At 44.3% G+C, this 17,408-nt stretch overlaps 1 protein-coding gene across 2 annotated transcripts in view; it reads right to left on the bottom strand.

The window, feature by feature from the left end:
* Positions 1–9,942: 9,942 nt before the first annotated feature.
* The window catches only part of TMEM165 (transmembrane protein 165), a 15,821-nt gene continuing 8,355 nt past the window's right edge, over positions 9,943–17,408 (bottom strand). For both annotated transcript variants that reach the window (XM_014517670.2, XM_025198382.1), the window contains exons 3-6: positions 16,116–16,291; positions 15,055–15,237; positions 13,197–13,302; positions 9,943–11,104 (exon numbers count right to left, since the gene is read on the bottom strand). In XM_014517670.2, the coding sequence (XP_014373156.2) occupies positions 11,028–11,104; positions 13,197–13,302; positions 15,055–15,237; positions 16,116–16,291 (542 nt within the window). In that variant the 3' untranslated portion in view covers positions 9,943–11,027. The remainder of the gene's footprint in view (positions 11,105–13,196; positions 13,303–15,054; positions 15,238–16,115; positions 16,292–17,408) is intronic.

Below are 17,408 nucleotides of genomic sequence, written 5' to 3'. Positions count from 1 at the left end.
AATCGAAATGTATAAATGGAGATCTGGGATAAAACAGCCCGACTAATATGTTGTAACTAAACAAACAGGGCCAGATCTTGCTCTCCTGTTAAAGTAAACGCAACTCATTTCCAAACCAACTCTGGAATTACAGGTGAATGAAAGGTGAATTTGGTCTGTCAGGTCCAATGCCAAAGTGGATTTGGTGACTGCACAGGCCCTATAATCAAGACACAGATCATAGGGGAAGTTGGTAACTATCTTAAAACATGTGTTACATTTCTGGGTCAACAAGCTGTGACACCACTAATGGGATGGCACTATCAGATCTCTTCATGTTGGGAGCTAATTGTTAGAAATGAACCGATTTATTGGTCACATATCGGATTGGCATGGATAAAAGGAAAATAAACGTTATCAGCAATTGGCCTTTTATGGCTGGTATAGCCAATTAATGTCACCAATACGTGCTGAGTGCATGTGCACAGCTGCAGCATGCATGTGGCCAGGAATGCAGCCCAGCAGCTTGGAGAGCAGCATCCAGCCAGTAGGTCAGGGGTGGGGGGAGGAGGGGGAAGGGGCTGGAGGGGACAGATGGAGGCCCCCATGGTGAGGGAGGGTGTGGGGCAGGGGCTGCCCCGCCAGGATGCTGAATGCTACCCCACCAGGTGTGGAGAAGAGCTTAGGGTGGCTCATCTGGGGGCAGGCCTAGGAGCGGGGATGGCTCCCCACCACTGCATGCACTCCTGGGGGAGGCATGGGGGGGCATATGCTCCCCCAGATTTATGCGTGGGGCAAGGGAAGACAGCCTGCTGAGGGCTTGGGGCCAGGGGCTATACCAGTTTCTTCCTGCTGGGGGAGCTAGGCTGGGGCTGCACTCACAGCAGGCGGGGCAAGTGGCAGCGCTGAGAGGGGTCACTATGGGGTGGAGTATAGCCACCCCCAAAATTTACCAGAACCATCTCTCCCAGTGCTACTGCCGCCTGCCCCACCCCTCCCTGGTTGGAGCCCAGCCCCCCCTGCTGGGAAGAAGCTGGCACAGCCCCTGGCTCCAAGCCCACAGTGGGCAGCCTGCCTTCACCCCATGCACATATCCAGGGGGGCACATGCAGCCCATGCCTCCCCCGTGGGTACATGCAGTAGCAGGGAGCTGCCCACCTCCCATGCCCCCCTCGGACGAGCTGTGCATGGCTCTGTCCTGCTCCCAGAGGGGTCACATTCACTGCCCTGGCTGGGCAGCACCTGCCCTGCCCCTACCCCGCTCCCTCCCTCACCATGGGGGGGCCCTCAATCTGCCCTTCCCCACTCCCCACAGACTTACTGGCCAGACACTGCTCTCTAACCTCCTGGGCTGCTTTCCTGTAAATTGGCTTTTGGATTGGCATCAGCTAATATGGCTGGTTAATAATCGGACATTGGTATCAGCCAGAAAATCTTTATCGGTGTGCCCCTACTAATTGTACGTATGCAGACCCGTGGCTGGAAATGAGTACACTGCAGAATTAGTTGTACAGGCTCTACAGTTTTAAATCATGTCTGTACCAATGACTGCATAATTAAAACAAGACAACTGGGTTTCTTTAAATAGAACTTTGTCAGGGAATATCAATACATTTTTCTATAAAATTATTGACTCCAAGAGCTGTAATTGAAGCTGCTGATGTTAACTGAAATGATGTTATTCAATGACATTTCACTGTTGTGCAAGTTAAGTGCAGACCTTATTTGGCAAGAGACCATAATTATTGAGTACTTGTAAAGATTAAAAATCCAAAGTCTAGTTGACTCAGCACTTCTCTGTCTCAAAGGTCAGTGAAAAAGAAATGCTTCATTCTGTAAGTTGCCTGATGTTACCATTGATTATATTTCAACAACTATGTTCTTACAAGTGTTCTGTGCATGGTCTGTACTGCTTTTTCATTTCAGTGAATCTAATCAAACTACCTCATAAGTAACTTGGGGGAAAAAGTGATGTAGATCAGCTAGTGGAAAGTAGGCTTTATAATATGCTGAATATGGACAGACTGCAGCTGTGAAGTTAAAATCTACCATATTTTTCCTCAAAGGACAGTGATCATCATGAAAATGCTGCATCTATACTGGCATGTTTTGTAGCGGTAATTTACTGCAATGGCCCTGTTATGGTGGCAGCACTCCTGGAGGCTATAATGCAGACAGGTTTTGGCATTGCAGTGTCCAAGTTTGCAAGGATAAAATATAGACAAATAGGTTTTAACTAGGGGTGCACCGATAGAGATTTTTGGGGCCAATACTGATATCCGATATTTAAGGAGGCATATCGGGTGATACCGATCCGATTTCCGATACAGCATGGAGAGCTGCCTCCAGCTGGTAAGTCTGTTGTGGTGGAAGGTGAGGGAAGGGGTAGGAGGGGCAGATCATGCATCTTCCCGGCACGTGGGGAGGCGGGGTTGAGGCAGGAAGAGCCGGGGCTCCACCGGGTGAGCAGCAGCACTGGGAAGGAGCTATGGTGAAATTTGGGGTGGCTGCAGCCCACTCTATAGCCCCTGCCCTGAGCCCTGCCCCTAGGAAGAGTAGACTAGTACGGCACCATCTCCAGGCCACAGCTGCAGCCCGCTCACCCCATGCAGATCCAGGGGCACATGCCCCCCCCGTCTCCTGCTGGGGTGTGCGCAGCAGTAGGAGCTGCCTCCCCACTCCTCTCCCTGACAAACTGTGGCTCCATCCCACGCCCTGCCCTGCCCCAGCTGTGCAGTGCCTGTCCCTGCCCCCTCCCTCATGACGGGGCATGTTGATCTGCTCCTCCCCACACCCCTTCCCTCCCCGCTCCCCTTCCACTACAACAGACTTACCAGCTGGAGGTAGCTCTCCACACTGCCAGGCTGTGCTCACTGCCTGAGTGCTGCGCTGTGGCTGCACACATGCACAGGCATTTATTGACCAAATTATCGGCTGCATCAGGCCGATTTCCAATGCAGCCACTTTTCTTTATATAAGTACCGATCCGATATTGGACTGATGCATTGATGCACCTCTAGTTTTAACCTATAAGATTGGGTGGTTTCCACAAATGCACAGAATGGTAATTCCAGTACTTATTAGGAAAGGAAGCCTATGTTAAATTAAGACTACATAATCTATTTACCAAAATCTGAAAAGGCCTCATCAAAATCCTCACACCTCTACTCCTATGAAGTCAATAGGGCAGTCAGTGTGACTAAGAGCTTCAGAGTAGGCCCACACTAATTTTACTGAGTCTAGTCTTGAGTTCAAATTAAGCCAGGGGTGCTCTAGGTAAGAGTTCAAGGTGTAATTAAAGGAAAGGAAAAAGAAACTTGCACATTTAGATTGTCCCACTGTGTGTGGTCAGTCACAGTCTGTCATGGCTACAAAATGTGTCTCTGTACTGTTAGCTAGTATCTCATAACAAGTCTTAGAACCAGGAATTTGCTGGAATCTATCATAAATTCTCCTGACGATGGATTTTTAAATGTTGTAGATTGTATTTGTACTTTGTTTTTGCCTGACACCTTTGGGCTGCCAAGATATCAAACATGTTTATGAGTCTGTTTGTGGCTTAATCTCCACCTACTGCACCCTAAAGAAATTAAATGAGAGATTTTTTACTGTTTTTTTCTTCAAATTATAAGCCTCATGCCACGTTACAATGTTCTGCTTTCTCTGGAATGCTGCCATCTTTCAGAATGATGCTTGACCCCCAGCAGAGAGCAGCAGTAGCAATATTTGTTCAATTTATTTATTTTTTGCTGCCTTTATTAGTGTGAAAATAAAACCCAATTCTAAAACTTTTCCACTTATCTACATTTCAGCTTGCTTTTGCATGCTCAGGAGGATGTGTGCAGTGCTTACCACCTCCAGATCCTATTGTTTAGGGCATGAACCAAGTGACATGCTTCTCTCGTTTCAACTCAGGCTTCACTAATAAAATGTCTGTCTCCTCCCCATGAATGAAAGGGAGGTCATCTTGTTACTTAGATGCCTATCATTTTTTCAAGTAACACAAGCAGGGCTGTAAGTAATTATGTGATAATTTGCTCACACTTTCCATTTATTTAGTTGTAATAGCAGTTTCCAGTGCTCAACATGCCATAAACATCTGAGAGCCAGGAGAAAACATGACGGGAAAAGGGACAAAGCCCTCTAGGAAGCGAAAATCTCAATTACAATTTCTTAAGGTAGGTCAGACTCCATTTTGCCAAGGGCAGGACTGAACTATAATTAGGGTGACAGTATGTCCTGGTTTAGCCGCGGCAGCCCCAGATTTCAGAGGCTGGTCCCAGCTGGCTGTTAGTAATTATAACAGGCGTCCTAGAAACCCAGGGGTGCAGGGTGCAGTCTGGCCAGGAATGGGAGTGATGCAGAGCACCTTGCAGGCAGGTAGCTGCCTGCCCAGTATGCAGCTCTGCCCCCACTGACTTGTGAGAGCATGGAGGCCTTGGAGACAGTCCCAGATTTTCCAGATGAGTCCCAGATTTCTAGGATTTCTATATAGTCAGCCTAGCTATAATGAATATTACAGCTACTGAAAAAGGACCAGCAGAATCACTTGTGCTTTTTCTGGAGAATGTCTAGTTTTTTCTTTCTTCAGACAGGCTCCATGACCCTTGTATATTAAGTACTGGAAAACTAGCTCCCTTCCAAAGGCTTAATGCCAGTGACTTTCAACAACTGGGCCAAGGGAATTCCACACACCTTGATAGTACGTGCCAGGACTAAACACACTGGGTGTTGTTTCTTGGGTGGAAGTATATTTAATTACTTATTACTCAGGCTTCTGGCACTGGTATAAGTGTTTATTATTGCAGCTTGCTCAATTTTAGGTAACAAAGAAAATTCTCGTTGCTAGTTAAACCATGTCTAAAGATGGATTGTGGGAGCACTGCAGCCACTGTTACCTGTTTGAGTTATTTGATAGCCTGCTCTCTGCACACCCTTTCACAGCAAGGCACGAGGTGAACTTATGCATCTCTGGTTCAATTAGTCTATGAGGTGCATCTCTACCCTGTCTTTTGCCTGTTTTGAATTGAACTGCAGGATGTCTAAAGCATAAAAATTAATATAGCCATGCAGGCAAGAGACTAGGACACACTACTCCTCCGCAGGAAAGGTGGTTGTTCAATGGTCTCTTAAACAGCATTTTATTTTGAAAAATGGACCATTTGTCACAGGAAATGGTTCAGACTCCCACACCACCTGTCACCTGCTGCAATGAAAAGACACCCCATGAAAGGGTTGCTGTAACAGCTTGCCTCTTTGCTTGATCTTTGCAACTCCTTCCTCACTCTGTACCTGACCATGTGACACTGTGCTACCACATGGTGTAACCTGACTTCAGCCCTGCCCCTCCTCTCCCTGTCTCTGATTTGTTGTGGGTTTGGATTGCCTAGGAACAAAGCTATCAGTACAAATCCCTAGGTAGCAGCACACCTTCACTGGACATGCGGGGGGGCGGGGGTGAGAAACATCACTAGTAGATAACAGACAGGCTAATTGCAGAAGAAAGGAGGCCTGATTAGTGGAAGATCAAGGGTTAATTAACACCTATGGAGTGAAGAGATCAGGAAGAGTCAAGTAGGTAATAGCCATGAAGTCAATATATGTTTTTTTTTTTACATTTAAATTAAATGAGGAAAAAACCCCATGTGACAGCTGAGAATTGTCTGTGTGATAAAGGTGCTTGCTGAAGGCTCTATGAAGATTAGAGAAAGTGTTTTTCTGTCATTTGTTCAGCTATTAAGCTATATGTTGTTGCTAAGAGCCTAATTAAGGTCAAAGATGTAGTAAGACCTTGTATGAAGTAAAGCCTAGTAAATTTAGCAAAGCCTTGAAGTAGTAGGCCCTGTGGCATAGTAAAAATTAACCTTATCAAAAGAATGCAAGGCTTGTACTGCTATTGGTCAGTCTCAGGACAGTTGAAGAAAAGAGAATCCGAATGGCTGTAAGTTATCAGCATAGCTCAAAAGTTATAAATTGGCTGGCACATCCAGAAATCATTTAGAAGAAAGATACAGCTCTGTGAAAGGAACTACAGATTAGCTGCTGACCTGGATTCAGTGGGCCTATGGATCTCAAGGAGCCTAAGGACTGAATACCAGGGTTCTTCCTGGTACCCCTCGGACAGCACTGATCGGGAACGCCTGACTTCGCTGAGCTTTGCAGAAGAGAAACTTGTCGTACATCAGGCATCAGAGGGCACTGCCGATAAGTTGCCAATGCGAATTATTATGGTCTATCCTTGTTTTGTTATTTACACGTAGTTGTGTGTTTGTTAAGTCGATAAACCTTTCTTACCTTTCTACCCCCGACCACACTCTCAATCTCGAACCCTCCACAGGCGGCTGGGACACCCATGAGCATTTGAATGACTCATGCTGAAGTGTATAAAATTTAACTAACCACAACAAGGGCTTACCCATGCTTCTAAAATACTTCTCAGATAGACTAAAAGCATTATAACCAGGGATCTGGGGTCTTTGTTTGCCATGGAAAAATGCAGATTTTCTCCTTTAAACAAGAAAAAAGTGGATTTTCTACTTTAAAGGGAAAAAAAACAGGGAAACCTTGGGTATTCCCTTGCAGGCTGGCAAAGGTATAGTCTGCAAGTGGCTGCCTGGGGTTGAGGGGAGCAGGATGCAGGGGGTGCATGTGGAAGCCAGGTAGTGTGGTGGAAAGCAGCTTCCACAGATCCCTCCAGGTAAGTCTATGGGCGTGGAGGAAGGGGGATAAGGGCACAGGTGATGCATGGAGGGACAGGCGGCCACAGGCAATGCAGTGGAGTCATGTGCCCCTCCCAGATTTCTGTGCCCAAAATGGGGCACAGGGCTACAGCCTGGCCAAACCCACACCCTGCTTTGGGTAAACAAATCTAGGAGGGCACATGCCCCCCTGGAGCATCACCTGTGCCCTCTCCCACCCCAGTCCCTGCCCCCATAGATTTACCTGGAGGAAGCTGCTCTCCACTGCTGCCTGACTGCTATGTGCATGTGCATACATGCATGTGGCATCCCCTGCGTCCCGCTCCCCCCAGCCCCAAGCAACCCCTTACAGGCTGGAACTCTGCTGGCCTGCAAGGAGAAACCTGCTGTTTCCCATTTTTTTTCTTCTTTAAAAGGGGAAAACATTTTTCTCCATTAAAGGAGACAATCCATGTTTTCCCACAGCAAACAGAAAACTAAGATCCTTGCTGATTATAACCCTCTTCTTCCCCCATCTTGCAGCTGCAGAACAAGAGGTGGAGATAATCAATCCTGCCACTCAAATTATGTTGCAACTTTTCATTCCCTTTGCTACTATGTAACCCTGTTCTGGTGGCTCTAATTTTGCATCTGTGAATTGAAAATACAGTAAAATACTGCAGATATCCTTGTCAGCACCAGGCCAGTGGCCTGTTGATATTATGTTGCTTTTAAGCAGCCATTAATGGTATAGACAGACAAGGCAGCTGACCAAACTGGAGTGAAAACATTGCCACTGATGCTGTTACCAGGTGCTGCAGCAAATGGGTGTCACTTTCACTAAACTTCAGCAGTCCTTGGTTTTAGAACTGGGGATTTTAATGCAAGTTGGGGTTTGATAGCCAAGTGATCTGTTCTGGCATGTTCTGATTTCCTCATGCCTTGTTGCTGACTTCTATCCAACCTCAGAGGAAATGTATAGAAACAATAAGCTTGTTGCCTCCTAGATCATCCACAGGTGCCAGGAAACCATTATAACCACCTGTCTCACCTACTCCATGGTCTGCGTGGGTTTTTTTCTGGGACAGTTCAAGTTTGCATTTATCACAGCTGGTGATCACCTTTGCTGTTGACCATTTTAGCATACTGCACCTTGAGATTATGCAGGTGACATGAAATACACAACTCTCCTTCCTGCCTGGGCCATTAGCCATACATAATAGGTCTTGTCTAGTTTGTTAAAACTTTTAAGGGACATTTGACTATTTTGCTGCTTGATAGTATTTGCGTGCCTCCTCCCATATGCACCAGTTTTAGAGCAGTCAGATCCCCTTTCAGTGGTCTCCAAAGATGCGATCCTGGAATATCAGCAAGAATCATGTAAAGAGGCTGCAGTCAGACTAGTGTATTAGGGACTTGAGAGCATTCAAGATAAATTGATTGTTTCAATGACCCAAGTCCCTTTGTATTTTTTTTTCCTAGGTGCCAATAATATTTATTCTATAGTAGTGTTTAGTCTCCTTAATATTTATTAGATTAGAATAGTAACACAGTGGAATAGACTGCCTAGGGAGGTTGTAGGATCTTCTTCATTAGAGGTGTTCGAGAAGAGGTTGGCTAACCAACAGTCAGGGATGATCTGGGAGTAGGTATGCCTATGCTCTGCTTTGGCTATTTCTCACACTTCTGGGCTTTGCTGGTTGCCACATGCAACCAGCAAAGTGGGACCTAGAAGGATTCCACCATCCTTCAGTTACTACAGGGAGGAACCTCAGCTGAGGATCAGGCCAAGTGCCATATTTGGGATCAGGATGGAATTTTACCCCATGGTCAGCTTGGTATGACTTATAGCTCAGGACTGACTTAATTCACAATTTTGAAGACTTTGCAGAAACCATGAAATCAGACATTGTCTGTCCAATCTAAATAAAAAAAAAACAATAAAATGCTGGCTCCTCAGTGGGAGCCAGAAGTTGGTCCTTGTGGATGCTGTGGCCTGACCTGGCAGCCTGCTGGGGGGCCAGAGAATGGGAGTGGCCAGCACAAAGGGTAGCAGCCAAGATGGCAGATGCACCTCCCCTTGCTGACTGGCTAAGAGGGGGCTGCTCATCATGTAGCCCCCCCACCACATCCCCCACAAGGCAGGGGAAGGGGGGTGGCTCTGTATGACAGACAGTTCCCTTTTGCTCACAGCAAGTTGGGTAGATCCCTCTCTACAAGGGTTTTTTGCCTTCCTCTGTAGCAGAGGCTAGGGCTGTCTTCCTGGGACTTTTTGATCATATTTTAAAACTACCCACATGGCAGCAGGTCAGTGGCCACTAATGTTCCTTGCCGCACTGGTGACAGGTTAGGGTATTATGCCTTATGCTTGCTTGACTGTAGTTTTACAAATAGATTAGATAAGGATTGGATTACATGACTTCTGAAGGTCCCTTCCAGCCTTACTTTTTATAATTGTATAACTGTTTTACTAATCTAAGAAAGTTTTGAGTAACATGGTCGGAGAGGTTGTTGTCATTTAGGCTGCTGCCAGAGGTTCAGTTGGAGGCGCAATAGGATGAGCCACAAGCCAAACAACTGTGCTTCCTGCCACATGTGCATGACAGAAGGTGTAATTACATCCTGCTGCCAGTGCAGGGGATGCCCAGAATTATGATCCTGGGCTGCTCCTAAACCAACACATAGCAAGCAAGGTACCTGTGACTGGAAGTGTCAGTCTACTGTGTCGTGCTCCCAAATGGCTCCTGCTGTCAGACACACAATTTAGACTGGCACTCCCTGGGCTGGGAATGCCCCAGCTACACATCTAATTTGTGCTGTAATGGGACCCAGCCACAAAATTACATAGCGTAGCAATATTGTAATAGATTCCTCATTCTACAAGTGTGTGAATGTGGGACCAAGCTAAACACTTAAGCTGTGATTAAATTCCCATCTTAAGTGTAAGATCTGCCAGGGGCCCTAGAAGCCTAGTTTTTGAAGTAAGAGGAACATTTTTTCTGCCCAACATTTTGACATCACTTCATTTGTGACTATTTTTCTTATACCTATGCTATTTCACAAGCAATTTATAGCTTGTGCAAGCTTCCAAAAAGGGAGTTAACTTGCTGCCCTGGAAATTTCAGGGAAAGAATGTGTGACATTTATAGCTTAAGAATACAACTTCCATCAATCAAGTCTTTCCAGCACCACTTAGTATTTAAAAGCTTAAACATCATAAGAATAGATCTCCTGTGGGACGCATTTCATCTTAAAACACAGCACTATACCCCCCACTCAGTTGGTGTGAATTCAGAACCATTGTTTAAGTAGTAAAAGGTAATTACACAAACAGTTCAATTAGCCAGCTGTTAAAAATTACTATACTCCAAGAATAAAAGTTCACATAGTCCTTTACAATAATGGCTGGATAAAAACAAAAAACAATTCCTTCCATGACCTTTAATAAGTAGCTAGTATGTTGCTCTTTATTAAGGGGTCAAGTAAAACATCACAAAGGCAGTTGAAAAAATAACTGAAATAGAGACACCACTGTTTTATTTATGGTTCCTCCAGTTTACACTTCTAATTTCTAAAAATAATATTTTTAATGCATCAAATCTAAATCCATTATTGTTCAAATGCTGGGAATGCAATGCGGTCATATCTGGACCATTTTGTTACTCTGACGTATGTTTGTAGTTTTCAACTTAATACAAAAAAGGAACTAGTCCAGTAAAGAAAAATCATATCTAGACAGATTGTATATTGAAACAGCAGGTTGTGAATCAGCACTTGTCAACTTCCTGATAAAACCCCCTGATTATCAGTTTTCCCTTTAAAGTAAATTTAAAAATTCTCTGTAGGTGGCTCTTGTTTGTTGGTAAGGAACTGCTCTTCAGTTTCTTGCTGTGCAGTCTACCCAAGATCAGATGCATCCTGGAATCAAAGTGTTGGACTTCAAGGTGATATTTTTTATGGAGCAGTTTGTAACATCATATTACTGCCAGCTGCAGAAGGCCTGTCATCCAGTCAGATGCATAAGATCTAGAAGTGGCAATGGTAGCCACATGCAACAGAGAAAGGAGGAAAGAGACCTTGTATTTGTAGATGCAGATTCTCAAATCCATCTGAGCCAGGGACAGCTATAAAAAGCTACTCACTGCCCAAGGGAGGAGCAAGCACCACAAAAAATATGCTCTGCAAAACCAGACAATCAGCATATCTCCATCGCAGAAAAATGTCCAGCAGAGTGCCAAACTTGCAAATCATTGCTAATAAAAGTACAGTGTCATCTTCAGTGCTTGTATAACTATATTACTGTACATTATATACAGAAATTACAAGGACCCACTTTTGCTCTTGATCCTTGCTCTTTAAAGATAAAGCTCATTAAAAACCAGAGTCTGGGCTTATAAATAGTGCAGAGAATGCAAATGCCAGGAAAACAATGCCTCCTATGATTGTCACTGAAAGAGAGGGAAAAAGAAAGTATTAAATGCTGTAAAGAAAAAGATTACTATTAAATCCCCTTCTACAATGCCTCAGAGGGCTCCATTTCTCTGGTCCAAATCCTAGACTAGTGGTTCTCAACTTTTTTGGACTCTAGGCACTTCGCCATGACTTTCATATGGTACCCCATTTAAAAAACTAGTTTATATACTATAGTGCTTACACCTCCTGCACAGGGGCCAGGCACTGGCAGTAGAGGCTTCCTCTTACCTCCTCACACTACCCTCCATGAGGATCTGGCAGCACCCTGGTTAAGAATCACTGTTCTACCAAATGGTAAGTCTATAATTTACTTTAGCTACCAACGCTAGAAGCTATTTTCAGCTTGTGCAGCCCCCATGCCAGTGTCAGCCCTTTGGTATACTTGTGTGATTGCACTGATGAAACTAGAGGCGTTTTGGCTCCACAAATTAATTAAAAAGTGGGGTTTTAATTCTCTCTCTCTCTGGATCTCACAAGCCTTAAGGACTTATAACTGCCTTAAGTTTACTCGCAGAAGAGCTGCTCCCCCCAGAACTGGGTTTTTTTAATTGTAGATGGGTAAGTGAGGGGAGAAAGAGGTCAACACTAAGGTGAAGATGTGCGCAGAGAGAGCAAGTGTTTATCCTACTGATACTGTGTTGAAATCCGTTTTTTTTTTTTTTTTTCTTTTTTAGCACAGCAGCTCTTGTTCTGGGCAGAGAACTTCAAGAGAAATCACCATTTGCTGATGAGCTGCTAATCTATTTTCATGGCTAATTGAAATAAGATCCTGCAATTTTCATCAATAGCTTTTTTGCATATATTCTACTGCTGCAGAAACTGGTTCTCTAATTGTTTCTGAATACTCTGGAGAAAGAGAGCAAGCCTGTACTAGGTTAGTGGGATACTGAATAAAACTGAAGGGAGGGCAAGATGGCACATTAGAGTAACTGGTTCAGAGATGCAAGAGTTTTCAAACGTAACAACATACTCTGCCAGATGCTATGAATAGGTCCATTCATACCATCTAGCAAAGTAGGTTGTAGCCTACTCATGCCTCTGAATTAATTAGTATCTAAGGTTCCAACCTGCTCTACCTTTTGCCAGACTTCAGGCTAACAACTGAACAACTTATGGCCTGATCCAAGGAGAACATACCCCACCTGGTACCTAGTGGCAGATGTAGGTAGGTATAACTGCTCTTCATGGAGTATCCACTAACTAACTCCTTTAGATAAAAGTCCTACTCTACATTTTGGCCATATCCCTGTTGCTCTTCGCTAAACAGTATACAAGCATACAAGAAATGCTATACATTTACTTCCTCCGTTCATCAGGAGGAAATATTAAGTTACACACCTCATTTGATTTTAAGACTCGGCACCCCAAATTGCAACAAGCCTTTTATCTTTTTAAACCAAGTTACTCAACCCAATTGCGACTGACTACAGAGAGTTTTGTGCTTGCTTCTGCCCCTAGCAGAAGCAAGAGCAAAATAGTAAGGAACAGGCACAGCATAGTAGGTTCTACCAAGATAGTTCTCCTCTCCAGAAGATATAAGCAGTCATGAAACAGGTAGAGAAAGAACTAACAGTACAGTACAGTCATGTCATACGTGCATTTAACTTGAGCGACTTCAATTATACGCGGGGTGAGAGTGGGAGCGGGGCTTGAGTTTGCAGTGGTGGCGGGAGGTTTTGGCAGCGTGGTGGTGGCCTGGCAGCATGCAGCCATCCCCCCCCACCATGCTACGCTGCTGCCACCGGCTGCACAGCTCCAAGCACGGCTCTGTGGTGGCGGCGGGAGGTTTTGGAGGCAGAGGCAGTCACCGCCTCCACTATACGCGACTTTCACCTTACGCGCTGACCTCAGAATCTAACCCCTGCATAAGATGCGACATGCCTGTATTTACAAAAGTCTTGTTGCATCTACAAAACATTTCCAGCTTCTTCCCAAAGTTTGAATGTTAAAAACCACTGCCTATAACTCCACCTCAAGGATGTTAAACCTTGTCATTCTGACCTTCCTGCAGATAGGCAGAGCTTTACTTAGCAAGTATGTTTTTGCAGGCAAAAAGACTGTACTTACCAGTCCTAACAGAGATTTTTTGTGCTATCATTCGTCCTCCAATAACCGCTAAACCAGTGCAAAGGCAATGTCCCACTGTTCCACCCACTGCCACGCCATAGGGATCCTGAGCAGATACAAAGTGGTCATTAGCAGCACTGAAAAAGATCTACAAAAATACAAACAGCAGTTTACCAGGAAAGAATTATGTTTTCCTAGTTTTGCCAGTAAGGCAAACATAACCCCAGAGAACACAGTCAAATATGCAGAAAGGCTTAGCATGGTTGAACAGCAATTGCTTCCTGGAAGATGGAAGAGAAAGCCACAAAGCAAGTTGGGTCCAGATACACACAAGTAGTTTGGTGCATAACATCCCACTGCAAATCAGTAGAAAGTTAGGCACCAACTCCTATTTAGGCCACTAATTATGAATGTGAGCCTTAATCTCACAAAAAAAAAAAAAAAAAAAAAAAAAAAATCCATCCAGAGCTGGATAATGTTTCAACCAAGACAACATCCTCAAGTAGTTTAGGACTTTGGAATTACTTGTGTCCCCCCTGACCCCCAATAGATATGCAGCCATCCCTGGGATAAGATGATGATTGTTTAGCCTTTAAACTTATGCTGACTGCACTTCTGAATCACAATAGCAGTCCCTCCAAACCAGGTGAGCCATCTTCCATAATCAACATGTCAGTTACCACAAGGCACTGAGTCCAGCTTCACGAGGTTAAGGCTCCCCATTCTAAAGAGATTAGCCAAAGAGAATCAGTTGGGGGGGGGGGAGAGGGGGGAAGAAGGGTTTTTTTGCACCAACAAGAGACTGGGACAAAGAAAACAAAAACAAAAACAAACAAACAAACAAAAACAGGTAGAAAACAACTGATTAGACAAGGAGCTGGATGTTGGGACATAACAGCTGTTGAACATGGGGGAAATAAATGAACCAGAGGTTCCAAAATGGAAGCCTGGACTTCTGACTTGCATCATTCTTCTGCTGTCAGCTAATATCTGCAATACCCAGAAAACAAGGGATCTCACCCCTGTTTAATGCTGGCCTGCAGAGAGAGGATGACCACGCACTACTGCTGCTACCCATTTCCCCATTACTTGTGGGTGGCAGCAAGCTCTGTAGTGGATCTAATGGGGACAGCCCCACTGATGATCCACATCTTACTATGATGCCACACTATGGATTTCCCTCTCTAGTTTGCTTTAACACATCTAGGAAGTTAAACACAGGAAGTTTTATCAAGAATATTAACACTACAGAAATCACTATCATTAGCAAACGCCAGAATTAATTTTGTGCATGTGCCCCGAGTATGATCACATCCAATTGTTTTCACAGGATGCCCATCACACTCTGCGCACAGGGTAAAGGATACTCTCTGAATCGGCAGCAATTCAATATTTTGATTCATCCTCATTGAAGGAGGTGAGGTAGATAAGGCCTGGAGTCCTGCATTAGTCAAACCCTGCTATGAAGGCAAAAATCACCATTTTATGAACTATTCTGCAGTACTCATTGTTATCTGAAGTGCATCACAACTGAATTATGCCGTCTGCTTCAATGAGGGTAAAACATGGCATCCTCTGAGGTTATATTAACCAACTACACTTCTGTGTTACTGCAGTGGCACAGTATTGGCAGTGCCCTCATCCCCCTGCTTTTACCTAGAACATGCTGTAAGGTAGTTCTTAGAGTTTTGGGTCTGTGCCTTATAGATGCAAGAGGATTCAAAGTACCCATTTTGGGGATCCACTGTAAAATGCAAACCCTGAGAAGCTGCTCCTCCCAGTACTATGTTCCTATCTACATCCTCATCCAAGCTACTGCAAAGATTGAGAGAAGGACAGAAGTAGGTATCTCACTCACCTCTCTCGCTGCTAGGACTATTGTTGTTAACTGTGAACGGTCACCCCACTCTGCTAAGAATGTTAAAGTAAAAGCTTGAACAAAAATTGGAGAAATAAAATGCAGCCACTTCTTCTGAGGTATATTTGTACCAGGCCCCGTTTCTACATCTACTGGCCCATTTAACAGCTTAGTTCTCTGGAGCTGGAATACAAACAGCACATCAAAACTGAAATGTCATGTCAGATACCCAAAGCAAACAGCAGACAAAAATGCAAGACTGGTACTTTGATTCCCAAGTTACTATTAGTCACTGAATGCTGTTGGCTATTAAATGTTTAAGGGTGGTATCTTAATTTACATAGCTGTGATCATTGCTTTCTTCAAAATTACTATCTTAAAAGCTATATTTCTTCCACATTAAAATGTTTGTTCTTTGTTTTGTCTGCTATGCTTTAAAAGCAGACAAGACTTTCTTTCAGAAAGTGACACATTGACTTGTTCTCTTTTTAAATTACTCTGAGAAGAAACCGATTGTACCCATCACCTGCCTGGAGAACCACAACTGATTACTGGGCATGGTGACAATGAAACTATCACGAGAAATAAAATTAATGCTCCAAAGAAACTCTTCTAAAGCTATGCCTTGGAACCATAAATGATCTGCCTAGAATGTTACAACCATAATGAAACTAGCATTTCCTGTGAGCATTTTTATCATAGTACTGAGTGTTACAAAAATTCAAGCAACCGTAGTGCTAGTGTCATTATCATTTATGCTAATAAACCCCATGGATAAAAAGACTGCATACTGGAAAAAACTAAGCAGAAAAAAACTTTCCCCAAGACAGCCCTCTCTCAGAGGATTATAGCCAGTTCTTAAAACAGTCTCCTGGAGACTAGCAGATGATGCACCCACTTGTAAAAAGGTCATTTCTGCATGATGTTTGGTTTAGCTAAACATTTGCAATGTTAGACCTTCACCCACCATATGTACAGTTGAGGAACTCAAAGGTGTGATCTTTCAAGCAGTGCAACTTCAGAGCACTAAGTATTTCCAAAATCATCCCTACTTCACTCACTTCTTCATCTTTTTTCTTGATTTCTGCTTGCACTTCCTCCAATTCTTCCTGGCCCTCATCCGGGCTCATTTTCAAGCCTTCCCGAAGCATTCGGATGCCAAAGATGGCAAACAATGCAGTTGACACGTAGTATGTGTACACCCGGGGAATAACTGTGGTGGCATAGCCAAACAAAACTGGAAGAAAACAAATAAGGTCCTCTTAAAGTTTGTTGTTTATTATATACAGATCCCCTACAACCAGACTATCACAAGCACTCCTGCTATGTGAACATCCTGCTCCCTAGCAAAGTTCACAGTTCAGAAACTTATTACAGAACATGTAAATGCTTCATTTTCCACTCCATTCATGGGGTTTTGTTTTTTAATAAAGAAAAAGTTAAGGAAGTTTGGGCACTTCTTGAGCATTACTGACCACACTAAAGACTAAAACCCTATTTATCCACCAATCTGATACAGCAAGGACAAGGTTTTCCACACATCCATTCCAGAGTCTTAATCTCACCCCAGAAGTAGTTAGATGTGTTAGCCTAAAGTGCCACCTTGCCGTACACCTTCTGATTTCAAACTGGTTCAGAGAAGCATAAGCTTTTGCCACCAACAACAGACTTCGTCAATAGTAATGTTAGCATCTAAAAAGCAAGTTGTTGCCTTCAAAAGCTCCTGCCTGAACTAGTTAATCCCTAAAGATGTCACCCTGCCCTACCTTCAATTTTACCCCAGTAGATCTACTCCCAGAGGCAAGGCCTCTTGCCCTTCTTATCAAGAATATTAACAGAGGCATCAGCTGTAACAATCTGAGACATGTACTTGCGTCTACTAAATCACAGACTAAAACAGCCAACTCAATTTATAACTTCAGCCACTGGATAACATTTTCAAGTCATTTCTGATTGGGCCAAACTGGAAACAATTTATAGTCTAAAAAGGTACTGTGTTATTAGAGGTGCACTGATACATCGGTCCGATACTGAATCGGTACCAATATAAGAAAACTGGCTGTATCGGGTATCGGCCCAATAGGGCCGATAAATGCTTGCGCTGCATGCAGCCGCAGTGCAGCACTCAGGCAGCAAGGAGCACAGCTGGAAGCATGGAGAGCTGCCTCCAGTGGGTAACGCTGCTTGCACCCTGGGAGGGCATGGGGGGAAGAGGCGTGTGCCCCCCGATCTGTGCGAAGTGGGATGGGGGCTCTTCTCGGTGGGGGCTGGGCTCAGAGCAGGCTCTGGCGGTGCTGGAAGGATGCTGCATCCACCCCAAAATTTGCAGCCCCTCTGCTCCCAGCACTGCTGTT

The sequence above is a fragment of the Alligator sinensis genome, unplaced genomic scaffold (genome assembly GCF_000455745.1).
Source record: "Alligator sinensis unplaced genomic scaffold, ASM45574v1 scaffold134_1, whole genome shotgun sequence".
Taxonomy (NCBI): domain Eukaryota; kingdom Metazoa; phylum Chordata; order Crocodylia; family Alligatoridae; genus Alligator; species Alligator sinensis.
Note: the sequence above shows the minus strand (reverse complement) of the source record. Positions and strands in the feature narration are given on the sequence as shown.